Source organism: Polyodon spathula, chromosome 3 (genome assembly GCF_017654505.1).
Source record: "Polyodon spathula isolate WHYD16114869_AA chromosome 3, ASM1765450v1, whole genome shotgun sequence".
NCBI classification, from domain to species: domain Eukaryota; kingdom Metazoa; phylum Chordata; class Actinopteri; order Acipenseriformes; family Polyodontidae; genus Polyodon; species Polyodon spathula.
The window spans coordinates 65,550,202-65,566,732 of record NC_054536.1 but is presented as its reverse complement, the minus strand read 5'-3'; the positions used below and the strand labels follow the sequence as shown (position 1 = coordinate 65,566,732).

At 37.0% G+C, this 16,531-nt stretch overlaps 1 protein-coding gene across 3 annotated transcripts in view; it reads right to left on the bottom strand.

Moving 5' to 3' along the window:
- LOC121313325 (zinc finger protein 236-like) overlaps positions 1-16,531 on the bottom strand; it is a 114,228-nt gene that overhangs the window by 56,419 nt on the left and 41,278 nt on the right. For 2 of the 3 annotated variants that reach the window (XM_041245732.1, XM_041245731.1), the window contains exons 14-17: positions 16,155-16,417; positions 13,704-13,805; positions 11,213-11,355; positions 10,762-10,865 (exon numbers count right to left, since the gene is read on the bottom strand). In XM_041245732.1, coding sequence (XP_041101666.1) covers positions 10,762-10,865; positions 11,213-11,355; positions 13,704-13,805; positions 16,155-16,417 — 612 coding nt within the window. The remainder of the gene's footprint in view (positions 1-10,761; positions 10,866-11,212; positions 11,356-13,703; positions 13,806-16,154; positions 16,418-16,531) is intronic. The other variant, XM_041245733.1, reaches the window with a different exon arrangement.

The following is a 16,531-nucleotide window of genomic DNA, read 5'->3' as shown; positions in this document are numbered from 1 at the left end:
TCAAGATGAGCATCAAGGATATGGACTTTGAGGGACATCCTACAGCCCATTGTGCCGTAGTTCTTCACCAGAGTCTCAACCAGCTCCACATAGTTTTCGGCCTTGTGATTGCCCAGGAAGCCCCGAACCACTGCGACAAAGCTGTTCCAAGCCGCTTTCTCCTTACTAGTGAGCTTCTTGGGGAATTCATTGCACTCCAGGCTCTTCTTTATCTGTGGTCCGACGAAGACACCGGCTTTGACCTTTGCCTCAGACAGCTTAGGGAAGAAGTCTTGAAGGTACTTGAAGGCTGCCGACTCCTTATCTAGAGCTCTGACAAATTGTTTCATAAGGCCCAATTTGATGTGCAGTGGTGGCATCAGCACCTTCCAGGGGTCCACCAGTGGCTCCCACGACGTTGTTCCAAGACGTTATTCCTCCCCACAAAGAACTCGGTCCGCTGTGGCCAGTCCCGCCTGTGGTAGTGCGCCTTGGTGTCCCTGCTGTCCCAAAGGCAAAGATAGCAGGGAAACTTGGTAAAACTGCCTTGGAGACCCATCAGGAATGCCACCATTACAGCCTCTTGATGCCATCTCAGAAAAATGCAGATATGTATCCACTTAGGCAGCTGGAACTAAACTGAACTGGTGGGCTTAAGGCCCCTGTATTTATACTACTATTTATATTACTGGAAAGTTCTAGAAGTTACTCCAAGTTTACTCAGCACTGAATCTATCTGGAATGTTCTGGAAAATAGGTAAATTTCAAAATATCACTGTCCTGGTCACAAAAGCAAAGTTTGTGGGGAATAATAGCCATTTTCTATACTTTTGAGGCATAAGCAATTAGGAAATAACACTTACTACCCGGGAACCAAAAAAAAATAATTGTTACACGGTGTTATCATTTGCATTAATTTGCAAAGCTAAATGTGTTCAAAATGGCTGTCATTTCTCTGAGAACACGGATTCCAATCATCTTCTTAAGTGAAAAGTATAGGGTGCTAGTTTTATAGATGGAAAAAACAACCCTGAAAGATGAGCTGATGCAGAGGGCAGGCAAACTGAAATGTATTCATTTTCTTTTTTTTTTAAATTATGAACACAAAAATCAAAACCTCTCACATGGTTGTTTTTGTTTAAGAACAGATATCCAAAGTGTTTGTGAATTTATGTTACATTCATGCAACTTTGCTTGCATTGCAAAAATCTTGCAAATATTTGTAAGTCTGTCAAATTCAAAACAGTTGTAGGGAGATTGCTCATATCGCAACGCTGTGGAAATTAATACATTTAAACAGGAATTTAAATCGCAACTCAGAATGCACCCAACAGATTCACATGCATTTGAGTACAAGATGAGGCAATGCAGCAAAGCACAGAAAGGGTAACTTTGCTGAAGGGGAAACTTCAAGGGCAAGGAAACACAGTCCTGTCTCTACATCAGACAGTTTTTGCATTTTAATCCAAATTGAATCTGTTCATCAGAGATATCGAGACTGGCAGACTGACTCACTTTGAGATGTTACGAATGTTTTGAGATTCATGCATGGTAGAGGATCCAAGCAACACTCTAGATCTGCAGCAGCTTTATTCACTTACCTAAAACTAATTATATTTAGCAATGAAGGGAAAAGGTGGTAATATTTTTGAGCAGCACTGCAGAATTGAGGCATTCAAAGGCAGAAATGAATGACAGAATGCCGTTATGAAATGTTCCCACGTCTGTCCGAATTTATTGAAAAGAACGAGGAGTTTGGGGTCTCCATTGATTGACCAGCATTTAAAGGCCCTTTATGATAAGTTTTAGAACTGCTTTCCTAGAAACCCACATGAAGAGTACGGCTGGGTTGCTGATCCTTTTGCCGTGGACGCAGCAATCTCTCTATGCCATCCCAATGGCGTCACTGCTCATTGATTTGTCATGTGACCTCTCAATAAAAGGCACATTTAAAAATGTCCCTCTGAAGAAGTTGTTGCTCCTTGCTGTAGGCAAATAGCCAGCACTCGCTGGTAAGGCAGTTTCAATTTTAGTTAATTGTATTAAAAAGAATACAGAAACAGGCTTCTTGTAGGTACGTGTAGTGCTGTTACCTACATGCAGAAACTACGGAGTACACAAGTGAGCGGAGGCGGGACATAAACAGTTATTCTCTGCTTTGGTAAGTGTAACCAATGGGAGAGTTAAAGATCAGCCCCTTGTTATACAGGTGTCCAATCATGAATGAGCAGAGGTGGGACATAAACCTGAGGGTATTCTATAGAGTGTTGTTGAGAATTATATTTAGAACGTCTAAGTAATATTTCAAATTACTTTTTACAAATAAAAAAAATGTCATCACACAACAGAGGCATTGTAGTTGATTTGGTTACGAATCAATTTTCAAGAACTTTCTCAGAAAAAAATTGGATATTGTTAAAAAAGGGAGGTTTACCACAAATACCCGAACTGACACTGGAAGGGAAGGGGCACACTCGCCACTTCCAACATTTAAATTATTAAAGGTATCCGTGGCTTACTGGTAGCTGTTAATTACAAAAACACTGCTAGAACTCTTTTGCGGGTCACTGTAACACTCAAAACTTTTGGACAAACCCGGACTGATGTTCAACTGGATAAGCAGAAGCATAGTGATACAATGCATCAAAATGAGCAAGAACTGGCTTCCAGAGGGCAAGATGAAGGCACCACATTCCTCAAATATAGGAAATTATGTGGAATTACTTTCTCTGATACTTTCTAGAACTAGTTTCTTAGAACTACTTTCTAGATCCTGTGTCAATAGCCACAATATTCTCAGATACCGAACGACTTGGGGGTAGATGTACTAAAGTGTTGCGTCTGTCATAATAGTCGCAAATCAGTCGGAAGTAAAGGGTGAAATGTACTAAACATGTGCAATGCTATTGGCGACTTTTTAGGGAATGCTTTGTGGCAGCAGTTTTTCTTAGTGGTTACCATAGATGTATGTGTAATTATGGGCGTTCCTGCATAAATTCACAAAGGGGGCAGAGAGAGTGCAAATGAGGGTTCACAAATATTATAAAGAGATGTACTAAAGCTGCAGACAATTGTGACAATTACAATTGCATCAATTTGTTCAGAATTTTTTGAGCATGTTTTAAATTGTTGATGACATTTTCCAGTCTGCTTTTTCTCGTGCGTTGCCAGTTGTGCTCAATGCATTTTTAAGAACCACATTTTCTCTAAAGTTAGGGTATACTTACAAGCCTTGAAAACAAATTTCTATTCGGTTTCCCTAGGTACAACCCTCATTGTCTGACTGGGTAGTTGGATAACATGGTTACAGTTAAACAGATCAATTGTCTATTAATCTAGGTTCACTTTTTTATTATTATTATTTTTGACATATATATTAAAACCAAAAAAAAAAAAAAACCTAAAATCATTTAGTTTCAATTTAAATTAATCTTTTATTTGCATTGTACACCAGTATGTACAATGCAGCAGCAGCATGATTTATTTTGTGTTACCAGTAGGCTAAAGTACAAAGAAAGTGTGCAAGGTATCCACTTGATTTTGTATACTTTATAGGCCTACTGTATAGAATTATATTTTCATAATGTAATGTGTAGTCTACCCAAAACACATTAGTGTTATTTCAGCACAATGATTTATATTTAAAATACATCAAGAACTATAAATGTATGTGTGCGACTTTATTGTACTGTTTATAAACCTCCTTATGTCGGACAAACATGTCCGGTTCAGCAAGGGGCTACTGCATGATTATGAAAAGCTTTTTGGGGGTGAAGGCTGGGGCCTCACTATAGAATCTGATGGGATTAAACTGCCTTTCATTCATTATATATGTGTATGTATGTGTATACACACATATACATATATACATATACACATACATACATACACACACACACACACACACTACTGGTCAAAAGTTTTAGAACACCTCCATTTTTCCAGTTTTTATTGAAAGTTATGCAGTTTAATGTCTCACTGTACTCTGAAATTAAAGCATAGAACAAATAAACAATTGGAGATAAAAAAGAAATCATGGAATCGTTTTGTTTAACAAAATTTGATCTAAATTTTTTACTCAAAGTAGCCACCTTTTGCAGATATAACAGCCGAATACACTCGTGGCTTTCTTTCTACAATGGAAATCAAATATTGTTCGGAAAGTTCTTTCAAACACTGTTGCAGACGTTCCCACAAATGTGTTGCACTTGTAGGTTGCTTTGCTTTCACCCTTCTGTCCAGTTCATCCCAAACCAGCTCGATGGGGTTTAAGTCTGGAGACTGTGCTGGCCATTCCATGATTTGAAGCCTACCGTCTTGTTCTTTTCTTCTAAGGTAGTTCTGACATAGCCTGGGGGTATGTTTTGGGTCTTTATCTTGCTGTAGAATGAACCCCTGACCAACTAGGCATATACCAGAGAGTACTGTATGGCGCTGCAAAATGCTGTGGTTGTCGTTTTAGTTCAAGGTGCCACTCACTCTGTGCAAGTCGCCGACTCTGGATCCAGCAAAAGAGCCCCAGAACATCACGCTTCCTCCTCCATGTTTGACAGCTGGTGTCACACACCAGGAACCATCCTTTCGTCTACTCGACGGCGTACAAAAACCCTGCGTGATGAACTGAAGATTTCAAATTTGGATTCATCGGTCCATAAGACCTTCTTCCAGTCTTCAGCAGTCCACTGGCGGTGCTTCATGGCCCAGGCAAGCCTCTTTTTCTTATTTTGCTATCTTAGCAATGGCTTTCTTACTGCCACTCGACCTGTCAAACCTGCAGCTTGAAGTCTTCTCTTCACAGTTGAAACTGAGACTTGCTTACTTCGACCAGTGTTAAGCTGAGCTTGAAGCTGTTGTCCTGTGAGCCGCCTATCACGCAAGTGGTTGACTCTCAGAAACTTGTCTTCTGATTCTGTTGTGGCTTTGGGTCTGCCAGACCTCTTCCTGTCAGAGTTTCATGCAGTTTCCAAGTGCCTTTTGATGGTGTAGGAAACCGTACTCACTGACACCTTGGCTTTCTTTGCAATTTCTCTAAAGGAAAGACCTACACTTTTAAGGGTTATAATGGTCCGTCTGTTTTCCTTTGTTAATTGCCTTTTTCTTGCCATTATGTTAGCAATATACTACTTCCTGCAGTACAATACTGTCCAAATAATGCTTAAGAGGGTGTAGTAACACAGTCTGTTCCAACACTGCTTTTATAGACAGAGGGTCTGTAAGTAATCAACAAAAGTTGGGACACCTGTAGGAATTGTTAGGATCAACTTCCATGACTTAATTTACTTCCATTGCTGCAGAACAGCTGTAAATTGTTAACCCATTACTTGTTCCCTGAAAAAGGCCTGTGGCAGAGCAAAGCTCTGCCCTTTAAATTGGCAGGGATGGGGTTAACTTCCCCTACCTGCCTGGGTTTATTATGTTCAGGTGGCTGGGGTTGATTAGTTGATTAACGATCAATCAGCGCCCAGCCACCTGATATAAAAGGAGGCCTCTGCTTCTCATTTGGAGAGGGAGCTGAGGAAGCAGGTTGGTGTTTGTTTTGTGGTTTTTGAATTTTCTAAATCCAGTGAAGGCATTGCCCAGCCTGGAAACTTTATTTTTGTGAGTTTTGTTTTTGCTTTATTTGTGTTTGAGTATCTGTTATTTTGCCCTTGTGCACTTTATTTTTGTTTATTTATAATAAAATAGTTATTTTTTTGAACTGCAGTCTGTCTCTGGGCCTCTATCCACTCGCCAGCCTGCCACAAGGCCTTTTTGTATAACTCTGAAATGTACATTATTTTTCAGTTTTTGGTAACCTAAACTTTTTTTTTTTAACCTCTGGCAGTTTACCGCTTACCTTTGTACCACTTCAGGTTATTCACTGGACTTGAACTGCTTAAATTTTAATAAAAACTGGAAAAATGGGGGTGTTCTAAAACTTTTGACCAGTAGTGTATATATTATTAAAATATGTACAATGAAGACGGAACAGAATCCATTTTATCAATGACGTTTACATTTAACAAACACTATGTCATTTTGATTCTTTCACCCTTGCATGCACAGATGTTATCCTTCGGGCACCCTCTGCTGCAGCAAACTACAACTCAACTCCAGCTATTTATTTGAATAATGTCACACGACTCTTGCAATTTATGCTAGAGATCTCGCTAAGAAGATGCAACACATATTTAAATTAGTATATTGCAGCTCTTTTTATGAACATATTTTCTCTTAGTACATACAACAAAATGTACAGTTTGCGAATTGTTGCAACGAAAATGCAAACTGCGGTTTGTTTGCGCTGCGACTAGCCCATCTTACTACATCTACCCCTTAATCTCTTCGATGTCTCAGGTTTTGCTAGATGTAATGAAAAGGAGAAGTACAGGAAACCAAGTACATAGCTGTAGTGGTAAACGCAGCTGAGCTGACTTGCGTTTTCAGGTATGTGACTGACAGTGGCCCGAATGAATGGTTGTTCTGTGAAAATGTATTACATTTACTAAAAATAAATAATAATAATTAAAAAAAATTATAATTTAAAAAGACCAAATTCCCATTGGACTTATTTATTTATTTATTTTAATTCTATTGATTATAAGTAGGGGTCTACTTAAATAGCGGTAGATTTCGTATTTTTCACGGGTAGGTTGCAGAATAAAATTAGCATTACGCGGACATCGCAGACCTGTTTAAACATTAAATAAACCTAAGTAGACGGTATTTCAGAACACTATAATGCCTAATAATAGTGGTGCTTGCTTCCTTACTAAAACAGTGCTGTCATTTGTTAAAAGCAAGCATGCAGCATCCCCCTGCAGTTGACTTGCCCATACATTGAGACTGGTTGGAAGTTATGGTAAAGCTTTGCCAAGTTATACAGATGTGGAAATCATTTAGAAACAGCCCCAAAACTTGGTTACCCAAGGGTATCTGGCATACTTTAATAAAGGCAATGTATGCAGCACGTTCGTGGTCATGTTATTCGTCCCATTCAATAATTTATTTTATTAGTACAGTCAAAACATAGAGAACGTGGCTATTCAGGTCTGTGAAAAAGTAAGGTTGAGGCGAGGTGGCTGTGCTAGATTATTAGTACTGATTTAACTTGCAGACAAGAATGCCTTTTGTCTGGAGTGACTTTCCAGTTTGGTTTCTGAAAGCTGTTTATTTTACGTTCTGTTCAGCAGCCTCTGTAGTAGCCTTTTGAAGTTAAATAGTGATCACTCGTACTTCTCAAAAGACACATTAAGATATGAAAAACAGCTACCTCAGTTTAGCGATCAATCGTACTTTCTCCAAAGACACATTGAGATATGCAAAACAATTACCTCAGTCTGTATGTACAGTTTCTTTGGGAAATATCTTGAGACAATCAGCTGAATACACTTTGCTTTTTTTGTCGTCCATTTCTACTATTTTACCTCCATGCTGAAAACCAGATTTTTAGCAACCTAAATCAAAACAATGCCCCACCCCCTACTGCACAGTACAGGTCACAGAAAAGCAGTAAATATCCACGCATAGGCTGATTACAACTTCGTTGTCATTTGAATAGTAAACAACAATGTTAACCGCTTTGGAGAATATTTTTTGTAAATGTTATATGTGGACTTTTTTGTTTGTTTGTTTTTTGCTTAAATGCAATGCACAAATGATGGCGAAAGAATAAAAAAGGGAGAATATTTCTACAGAAGGAAGACACGTAGTTTGCGTCGCTTGCGTTGTGTAGTAGTTCATTTAAACAAGGTTTCTTTTTTTTTCCTCTCCGTACTTGTTTGTATGCATTGGCCCCTAAAATCGCGATTTTGGTACACCCCTAATTATAAGATCTATTAGATCTGCCAATTATTCAACTAATGCCCATAATGTAAATCGAGTGACAGCCCTAAATAAATAAATAAATAAAGTGAGATATCACATCCCCAGTTCATCCTTATTCAGAGCACTCCAATGTGATGTTAGTACCCTTTTCTAAACCACTTTTAGTATAGGGCCAGTTTACCCAGCTACTTCCTTCCACAGCAAGCACTCATACCTGTGATAAGCATCACACAACACAATTCCTCACCGCCCCAACACAGAGGCAGATATCTTTTCCTATAAAATGCGTGCTTTAAAAGTTCGGTGCTATACATTACCTGATATATAAAGCAGATATATAGATCCATGAAATGGGACTGGAATTCGGACTTTATTCTGAATTCTTCAGATTCCGTGAGCCTCTTTAATCATTTAAAAGTAAATCGGCCTAGCTATTACTCATGAATATATAGCACTTTCTAATGATTCTGAGGCTTAATTACAGCAAAGTTAAAAAAAAAAAAAAACTCTTCATAACTCTTAGGTTTAAGTACCTCTAAAGCCTAAGGTAATCATCATGGTAGAAAATGGCTAATTTCACAGCATTTTACGGTCTAAAAATAGGTATTTAAAGATATTTCACGATTAAACATAATTAGGCATTCTGATTTTCAGCTTTAACCGATAAAACCTGATAAAACACTCCGATACAAAAAGATGAAATTGGTGGATAGCCAATAAACACTGAAAAAACTATGGAAATGGTTAATGAATTCATGTTGACTTTACCCTTTTTCCATTAAAAAATAAAACCTACTACAAAAATAATAATAAATACATTCCCCAGTGCTGCTGGGCGATGACCCACCTTCCTGACTTGTATCTATCATTGATTCGTTCTGAATACTTTAAATCAGCCCAAACTACTAAGTGACAGCACATTCCTAAATTTCTATTGGAGACTCCGCTTGCGCGATTTAAAAAGAGTTAGCTTGTTAGCGGGATTTAAAGCTGTATTACAGTTAAAATATAGAGGATTTAAAACAGAATTGTGACGAAATGAACAAAAATGCCTACACACAAAAACACCAGAAGAATATGCCTGTGACCACATGGATTTCGTAGTGGAAGACAGCAAAGAAAAGAAGGTACAATTTAAGTGTGCAAGTACTGTCGAGTTACTACGTATTTTGACAGAAAATGCTCAAGCATTTTGGAAAGTAACCGAAAACACTAATTTCGTACAGTATATCTCAAATGAAAGCCCCGAAAAAACAATTTACATAAAATTCAAAAATAGATAAAAATAAGCACTGAAAAATACAATTACTACAACCCCAAAAACAGAAGCCCTAAACAGAATATTTATTAAAACAGAATGGCATTGTCCCATTCAAAATGTATAATTTTCCTTATACAACAAATGTTCCTAAATATTTAAATGCTTACCTGATAAACAGCAAATGGTAAATTGTAGCATATTTAATATTTTCATGTCCACCTTTTAAAGACATTCTATTTTTACCATCAGTGAAAACTAAATAAAAACATTAATAAATGTAAAAATAACAACAGACACATAAAATGTCAACTTGATGTGATTTTTAACAGAAATATTTCTGATTTAATGCAGCTGGTGTCTTTTTGTTAAAGACATTTTAAAGAAATTGTGACGCTCAGTGTGTTAAATCATTTACCGGAAGCAAACTAAACTGGCTGCCAGGTTGCTAACAGGTAGTGCGTCAATAAGGCAAACAACTGCTGTACTTATTTTTAAGTAATAAAAATATGGAATTTTCATAGGGAACTACATATTAAACTGAACCAATAAGATGGAAATGACAAATAGCAAATAAAACAAGTTTAATTGTATATATATATTATATATATACAAAACGATGGAGTGCGAACACCCAATCAGCTTCCAGATCTAGAAGGCTTCTATTTTGCATAGATGCCCGCTGGAATGTTGCTTAACTGTGAATTACATTTTAAAATCAATCTGTGCATAAATACCGGCTTTTTCCTTTAACATTCTAATCTACAACTAATCTGATAACATAAAAAGCTACTTTCTGATGCTGATATAGAGAGAAAAGGGAAATCATGTCTGTGATAGGACACCGTAATGAAGCCTCAATTCGCAGCTACTGGGTAGCAAATCAACAAGGGAAGACAAGTTTGGTCTACAATTCTGTCATCGGCTGGATCCAAACAAACACCCTCCCTCAAAACTCCCTGCTTGCTTGACTGATGCCATCCCTCCAACAACAAGTTTCGAGTCAGACTCAATACAACACAGACTATTCAACAATTGTACATGTCCAGATAAATTATAATAAGAGTAACACCCCAATAAATAAATATGTTAGCAATAACAACAATTTTAATAATAATAATGTTTTCTCTACGTGTCTGTCGTTTTTCTATTCTAATTCTGTTAGGGACTATTTTCCTCAGCGGAATGTTACCTGGCGAAATATCATAAGTTCAAGGTAAATATAAATTTTAAAGTTTTTTTTTTAAAAGAGAAAATAAAGAAATTAATTGTTTTCTAATAGTGATAAGAGCCCTCTCGATACGTGCTCTACCGTGTTTTTGTCCCGCCGACTTTCATTGGCGCCCTCACCTACTACTCGGGATGCATAACCCCAGTTGCGGTCATCTATCGCTTATATATATACATATAAAAATCTAATTTGGCAGTATACATTAGATACTTTTACCCAACAGTGAAAGCTATAAGAAGAATGATTCACAGCAGTGAGTAAAATGTCTTGCTGTGAATAATTTTGATATTTAATTGCTGTCAAAAATGGTTGTTATTTTCTAAACTTAAGCATGTGAATACTGCTAACATTGTTAATATAAATAAGCATGTCAACCCCAAATTAAGCCTGAGTGATCAGCAGAATTCCAACATCCAAATCTATGTTTTTAACAAATGAAAGAGCTTATAATGGTAAAGGTTACAACACAGAGCTACTCTGCACTGACCTGTATGCACGTCGGCTGTTTTCATCGCTTTCCTCCTGGAAGTCTGTCCTATCTGTCTGGAGATGAAGATTACTCCGGGATGGCTCTTGAAGAAGTCGACTTGTCTGTGAAACAATTAACTTAAATTAACCTTGGAGAAAGAAATGCTGATAGTGCTTATTAATATAAAAACTGTTTGTCAGATTTAGCCTGAACTACAGTCAAAGCACAGACTCAAAGAATTAAAAAAAAAAAAAAAAAAAAAAAAAAAAAAAAAAAAAAAAAGATTATGGAATTTCAATAAGAACCACTCAGAATCATTGCACATATTATATCAATATATCAACATAAATGTAATTTGAAGCGACTTACTCTTTAAGAACTGACAGACCCCATTCTAATACAGTTGTAGCTAAATATTTGAATATGCTGTGTATATGGTGTTAAAGTGACTTCTTATAATTTCACTTACCACCTCAGCACTGGACACATGAAGCAAATTCTGTTGATGGAAACTGGAAGACAGGGCCTGAGATTCCAGTGTGCTTGAGTCCTGTAACTGCTGCACTGTTGAAAACTGTGATTGCTGATTATAGCCATCAGCTATTGTAAAACCTGCGGAGTACAGAAAGTTACAGCATGTCTGTTTCCAAAAGAATAGTAAACCCATTATATTTACCATTATTATATTAGCTGATGAAAATGTAATTGAATGCTTCAATGTAATTTGTAGTTATAGAAAAGGCATACATATAATTGTATGTGTAAAATCTATACAAAATTCAGATTGCTAGGCTTGGTGAAATTCAGACTCAAAATTAGGTATCTGGCCCTGCTACCCATACAGACTTATTACTGCAGCTCATGTACTGTGTACGTACCACTGAAGTCAACCTGTCAAGAAACTTTAATGGAAAAATTAAGTTTGATTAACGCTGTTAAATGTCACTTCCAGTAAATTAATTGTACTTCAAACTTATGTTTGGCAGTTCTGATCGATGCTGCCAATATGCTATATTGTGCTAAAACTAAGAATGGAGATGGAAAGCAGAGGGATATGCTTTATTACTTTAAAACACAAGACGACTTGGTGGTGAAAACTACTGTCTACATCAGAAGTGGAAACTACTTTTCAGAAAACTAATAGTGAGAGAAAGAACCCTTTAATTTGTCATGTCCTAGTGAAGAGCATGCAGTACAATACAAAGACTTCAATCCCATGAGATGCACAGTTTGGCAATAATAGGATGAAATCAAGTATAAACTGAGATTGAAAATGGAAGCATGTCTACTTTCCATCACTTATAAAAGCAGACGATAGAAGAAAAGTTTGATTGAAAATATTGTATTTCTTTATTTTTAGCAATTCATAAATACAGTAAACGGTAAGTAGACTGAGCTCTGTCCATTTTGACCATACATGATTATGAAATCATCTTAGAAGCTTGTACTTTAAGAAATAAGCAGCACAATTATATGGTGGCAACATTTTAAAATGGATTTAGTTTCTGCTTTAGAAAACATATAAGCGTTAAGCATAGGAAACATTTTACTAGATCTCCCTCTGCACACAAAAATGCAACAAAACCTGTGTTTAATTCACTTGCTTCTTCAGTCAATAGCTCATTTTTTTAAAAGTCAATACTATCTTTTGAACTTTTGCAAATGAAACGTTATGAAAACAAACCAATGCAAACAGAGACGCTGGTTTTCTTGAGTAATACTCTTCAAGGCTTCATAATAGCTAGTAAAATCTGACACGGATGAACTGAGTTCATAGTTTGAGGTACTCTACAAGTAGAACTTTTGGCAAAGCATTTCCAGGCTCATGCATTAGAAAGCAAATGTTACGTGTGCCAACCTGCAGCCAATCATATTGGTGCAACTACATCTCTAGGTATCTTCACAATTGTCAATGGAAGCATTTAACAATGCACTCTGCCAATCCCAGGCACCATTTTAAACAAAAATAAATCATACATCCTACCTGTTTTGCACCCACTAGCTAAAGAGATCTCAAATGTGCAGTTTTGAAAGAAACACGTTACAGCACTCCAGTATTTTCCTTGTTTGATATCTGGTTTTACTGTAGGCTAAAGGAAACTTTAAACACCTTATTCTTGGGTTATCTGTTTGCAGTTGCACTTCTTCGGCCGCTTCACCTCTGAGAGTCTCTTCTGGGTTATAGCATGTTACTGACTGACAGTGAATAGGAAAAGCAGCTGGTTGGTTAATGACAGGAAAGAAACCATTAATGGAGTGGGACAATTTCACCCTCCAGGTGAAAATGACCAAATAAGTGGAACACAAATTGAAAGCAGGGTTTGCAAACAAAGATGTCTTTAACCAAGTGTAGCAGCATATACATTTGAAATAAAAATACAAGCTTACTATAATATGCGTTTATTTCAAAACTGTACATTCAAGACATATATGAATGGGAGTACACAATCCTACAATATTTTATTCCTGAGCTACTGCAGTAATATGAATGTATCCAAACCACAAACAGGGCCACACGACCTAAATAAAAGACATTTGAGGTCCTGAAAGCTAGTGATTTCGTAGTTGATCTAATAAACTGTATCAATTCTTTCAATCTACTACTATACAGCTGGATTCTCTAGTGATCTTTCTTAAAAAAAAAAAAAAAAAAAAAAAAAAAAAAAAAAAAAATAAGTTGTCCCCCCCCCCACCCCCTTTTTTTTGAGACAACAATTTCAGGAAAAGGCCTATAGGTCACACCGGTGTATAAGTCACTCCCCCCCTTTCTAGGACCCTCTAAAAATAAGTAGAAAATAGACTTATAGAAAGGTTTTTACAGCAGTATGTGAGATCAAAGAAGAAGTAGCATACTTAGTTTTTAGGTTAGCAAAAAATGGCTAAAGGAGCCATGTATGAGAACACACATGGTAAAGGTCTTATGTGACAATGTGCAATGAGGCTGAATGTGCATGAGTTACCTTGTGTTAGTCCCTGCTGGTCAAAGGCTTGCTGGGTTATGGCCTGCTGTTCAAACTGGCTCATATTCTGTGGAAGAGCATGCTGGGATGTCACAAACGTATCTAGCCATGCATGCCAGGGGGGAGAGGGGAGAAGCAGATAATGTTAGTAATTTGACAATATTCCCAATTCATAATGAGGAAAAAAAATAAAAAATCCCATAGAAGTATATGTTACACAGACGCTAGTAACCTTATAAACTCATGTTAAAAAAGTGGTGTCCTCTTACAGTATTCTACTGAATATAGTTTGGTTCTTTGCTTGTTTTTTTATACATTGATTCTGCATACAGATCCAAATTGCTTCTTATGCAGTCGGACACTGCTGATTATAGCTTTTGTACTTGGAAGCAATAGCGACTTCGACTTCTATAGCATTGTCTTTGAAGCATATGCATATTCCATATAGACTAATGTATAAGCAAGTTTCATGCTGTAAGCACACATGTAGAAGTACTGTATTTCAGTGTGTTTTCCTCTTTGTCGGTGAGCTATTTCTGCATACATTGCTTTGGGAGGCAAATCCAATGATAAGAAAATATTCAGTCTCCCAAATGCTATGTATGATGATATGGTAATCAAACTAAGACCCAATTTTTCAATTAACTGTGTCATTGTTTATTTGTATTTCTCCACTGTTGTAACATCTTGGATTTTATTTTTTTTTAAATGTAATTCTCAAGTCTTCAAAACATTAAAGTGCCTAATTTTGGTTTGAAAATGTAAAATGAATGGTTACCATGCACAGGCATGATGGAACACACTTTACAGTGACTGCATCTGTATTTGTCACCTTGTTGGGGTTTTTTTGTGTGTGCAAACTCATGGCTGAACATATATTTAAAGACAAATAAAACTGTGCTCAGTTATTCTCAGTGCTGTGAAAGAGCAGGCTGGAAATGTCTGCTCCGCTCTAGCAACTATCAAGCTCCATATGTAACTGGCTCGCTCCGCTCACACTCTCTGTCCCCAACACAGGGTTGGATAAACCAATATACCAATAAAGCCATTTGCCATAATACGAATAAGGCCCCCTACATAAGGGTCCCTATGTCCTTTAATCCGGCCCTTGCAGGGACGACATTTAAATTTGACTACTATATAATTTATGTGTACATATAGGAGTACTATAAACATTGAGTACCTTTCACTCTGAATCTACAGGTGCAATATTCAGATTTTAACTTGGGTAATATGCATACCTTTTCAAATACTGATTGATTAAAAAACAAAGCACCATAGGAAAAAACAAAACAAAAAAACAGTTAAGGCAGACAGCAGCATGCTCCTAGTGCAGCAGAGACCTGTGATGAAAAGATTACACACAACAATGTCCTGTGTAGTTGCAAAATTGTGTTCAGCGGGTTTTGAGTTGGATGTTAACTCCACAAGACTAGGCCAATGGCAGAGCTTAATTTGAACATGTTTTTTTTTTTTTTTTTTTTTTCCCCCACATGGTGAATTATGTACATGTAGAATGCAGCGAAATTAGATTTTTTTCTTCTTTTTATGCTGGCTGTAACCATTTTCCATCTAGTAAATATACACGTGTGTAATCATTTTTACCACACTGTACCAAAAAACATCTGATGATCAGAAAGCAATTGGACTATTTTATGATCTTCTTCCAAAACCTTGTAAAACAAATGTGTATTTTTTGTTTACATGGATGATATATTTAAAAAAAAAAAAAGTTTAGTTGTTCCTTTCTGCACATCTACCAAAAACTTTCAATTTATGAGTCTGCTTTTCAGTTTTTTATAATTTCGGCAGCTATATGTAAAACTGTGAATAGCTTAATCTGCCTTATTGTTTTATGCGACAGCAAGATTCACAATGTTTTCATGGGATTCCTACTCACCCCTGCTGGCTCAGTAAAAGAACAGCAGATAAACATTTCAGCATTGCATTGCTTCTTCAACCTGTAGCAGCACTTTGAAGTCTCAGAAATGTAAGTCAGTAGTGCTCTCCAGACCATCCAAGGGTGTTACTTTTCAAGTTTTGAAGTAGGATTATAAGTCAATGGCTAAAACCAAGTCAAGATACTGAGTATCTGGAAACATACTGGGGTCAAGTCCACTGATCTAAATGGTGGTAGATTTAAATACCACCATTGTTTAAGTCATTAAATAGAACTTGGCATTTGACAAATTTTACACACATTTTTCATAGCATAAATGTTAATTATCTAAGTGCTGCTATATAGATCCACCACTGTTTAGATCAATTAAATATTGTATTCATTAAAAATAAAATAGATTTTCTTAGGTCACACCACCTTCTAGACCAAATGTATAGTGCCGCTTGCAGACATTTTTTAAGATACATGCCTCTGATTTGTGTCCCTCATGAAGTAATTTTTATAAATAAATTAAGCATTATCTAATGTGACCTTTACGGATTCCTGATTACCTTCATCCTGCACCAGTGGTTGATCATTAAGCTGCTGTTCCAGCTCAGCTTGTTGGGCACCAACTACTTGCTGCTGACTTAGGCCTAGCATCGCCTGCTGCTCAGTACTGACAGAATTCGGCTGTTGCAGTTCATCCCCCTCGATCTCAACCTGCATCTCAGAAGTGACAGCCTGCTGCCCCATGGGGTCATCTAGAGAGGTCTGCTGCTGCTGCTGCTGCTGCTGCTGCTGCTGGTGCTGGAGCTGTTGTGCAAGCTCATACCTGTTTTGCAAGAACAAATTAAGAAGTCACTGAGATTGGCACATACCGCCATATCTGCTCCTGCTGAAAGACCCAATTCAATTCTAATATAAAACGACAAAGACTGGAAAAAAA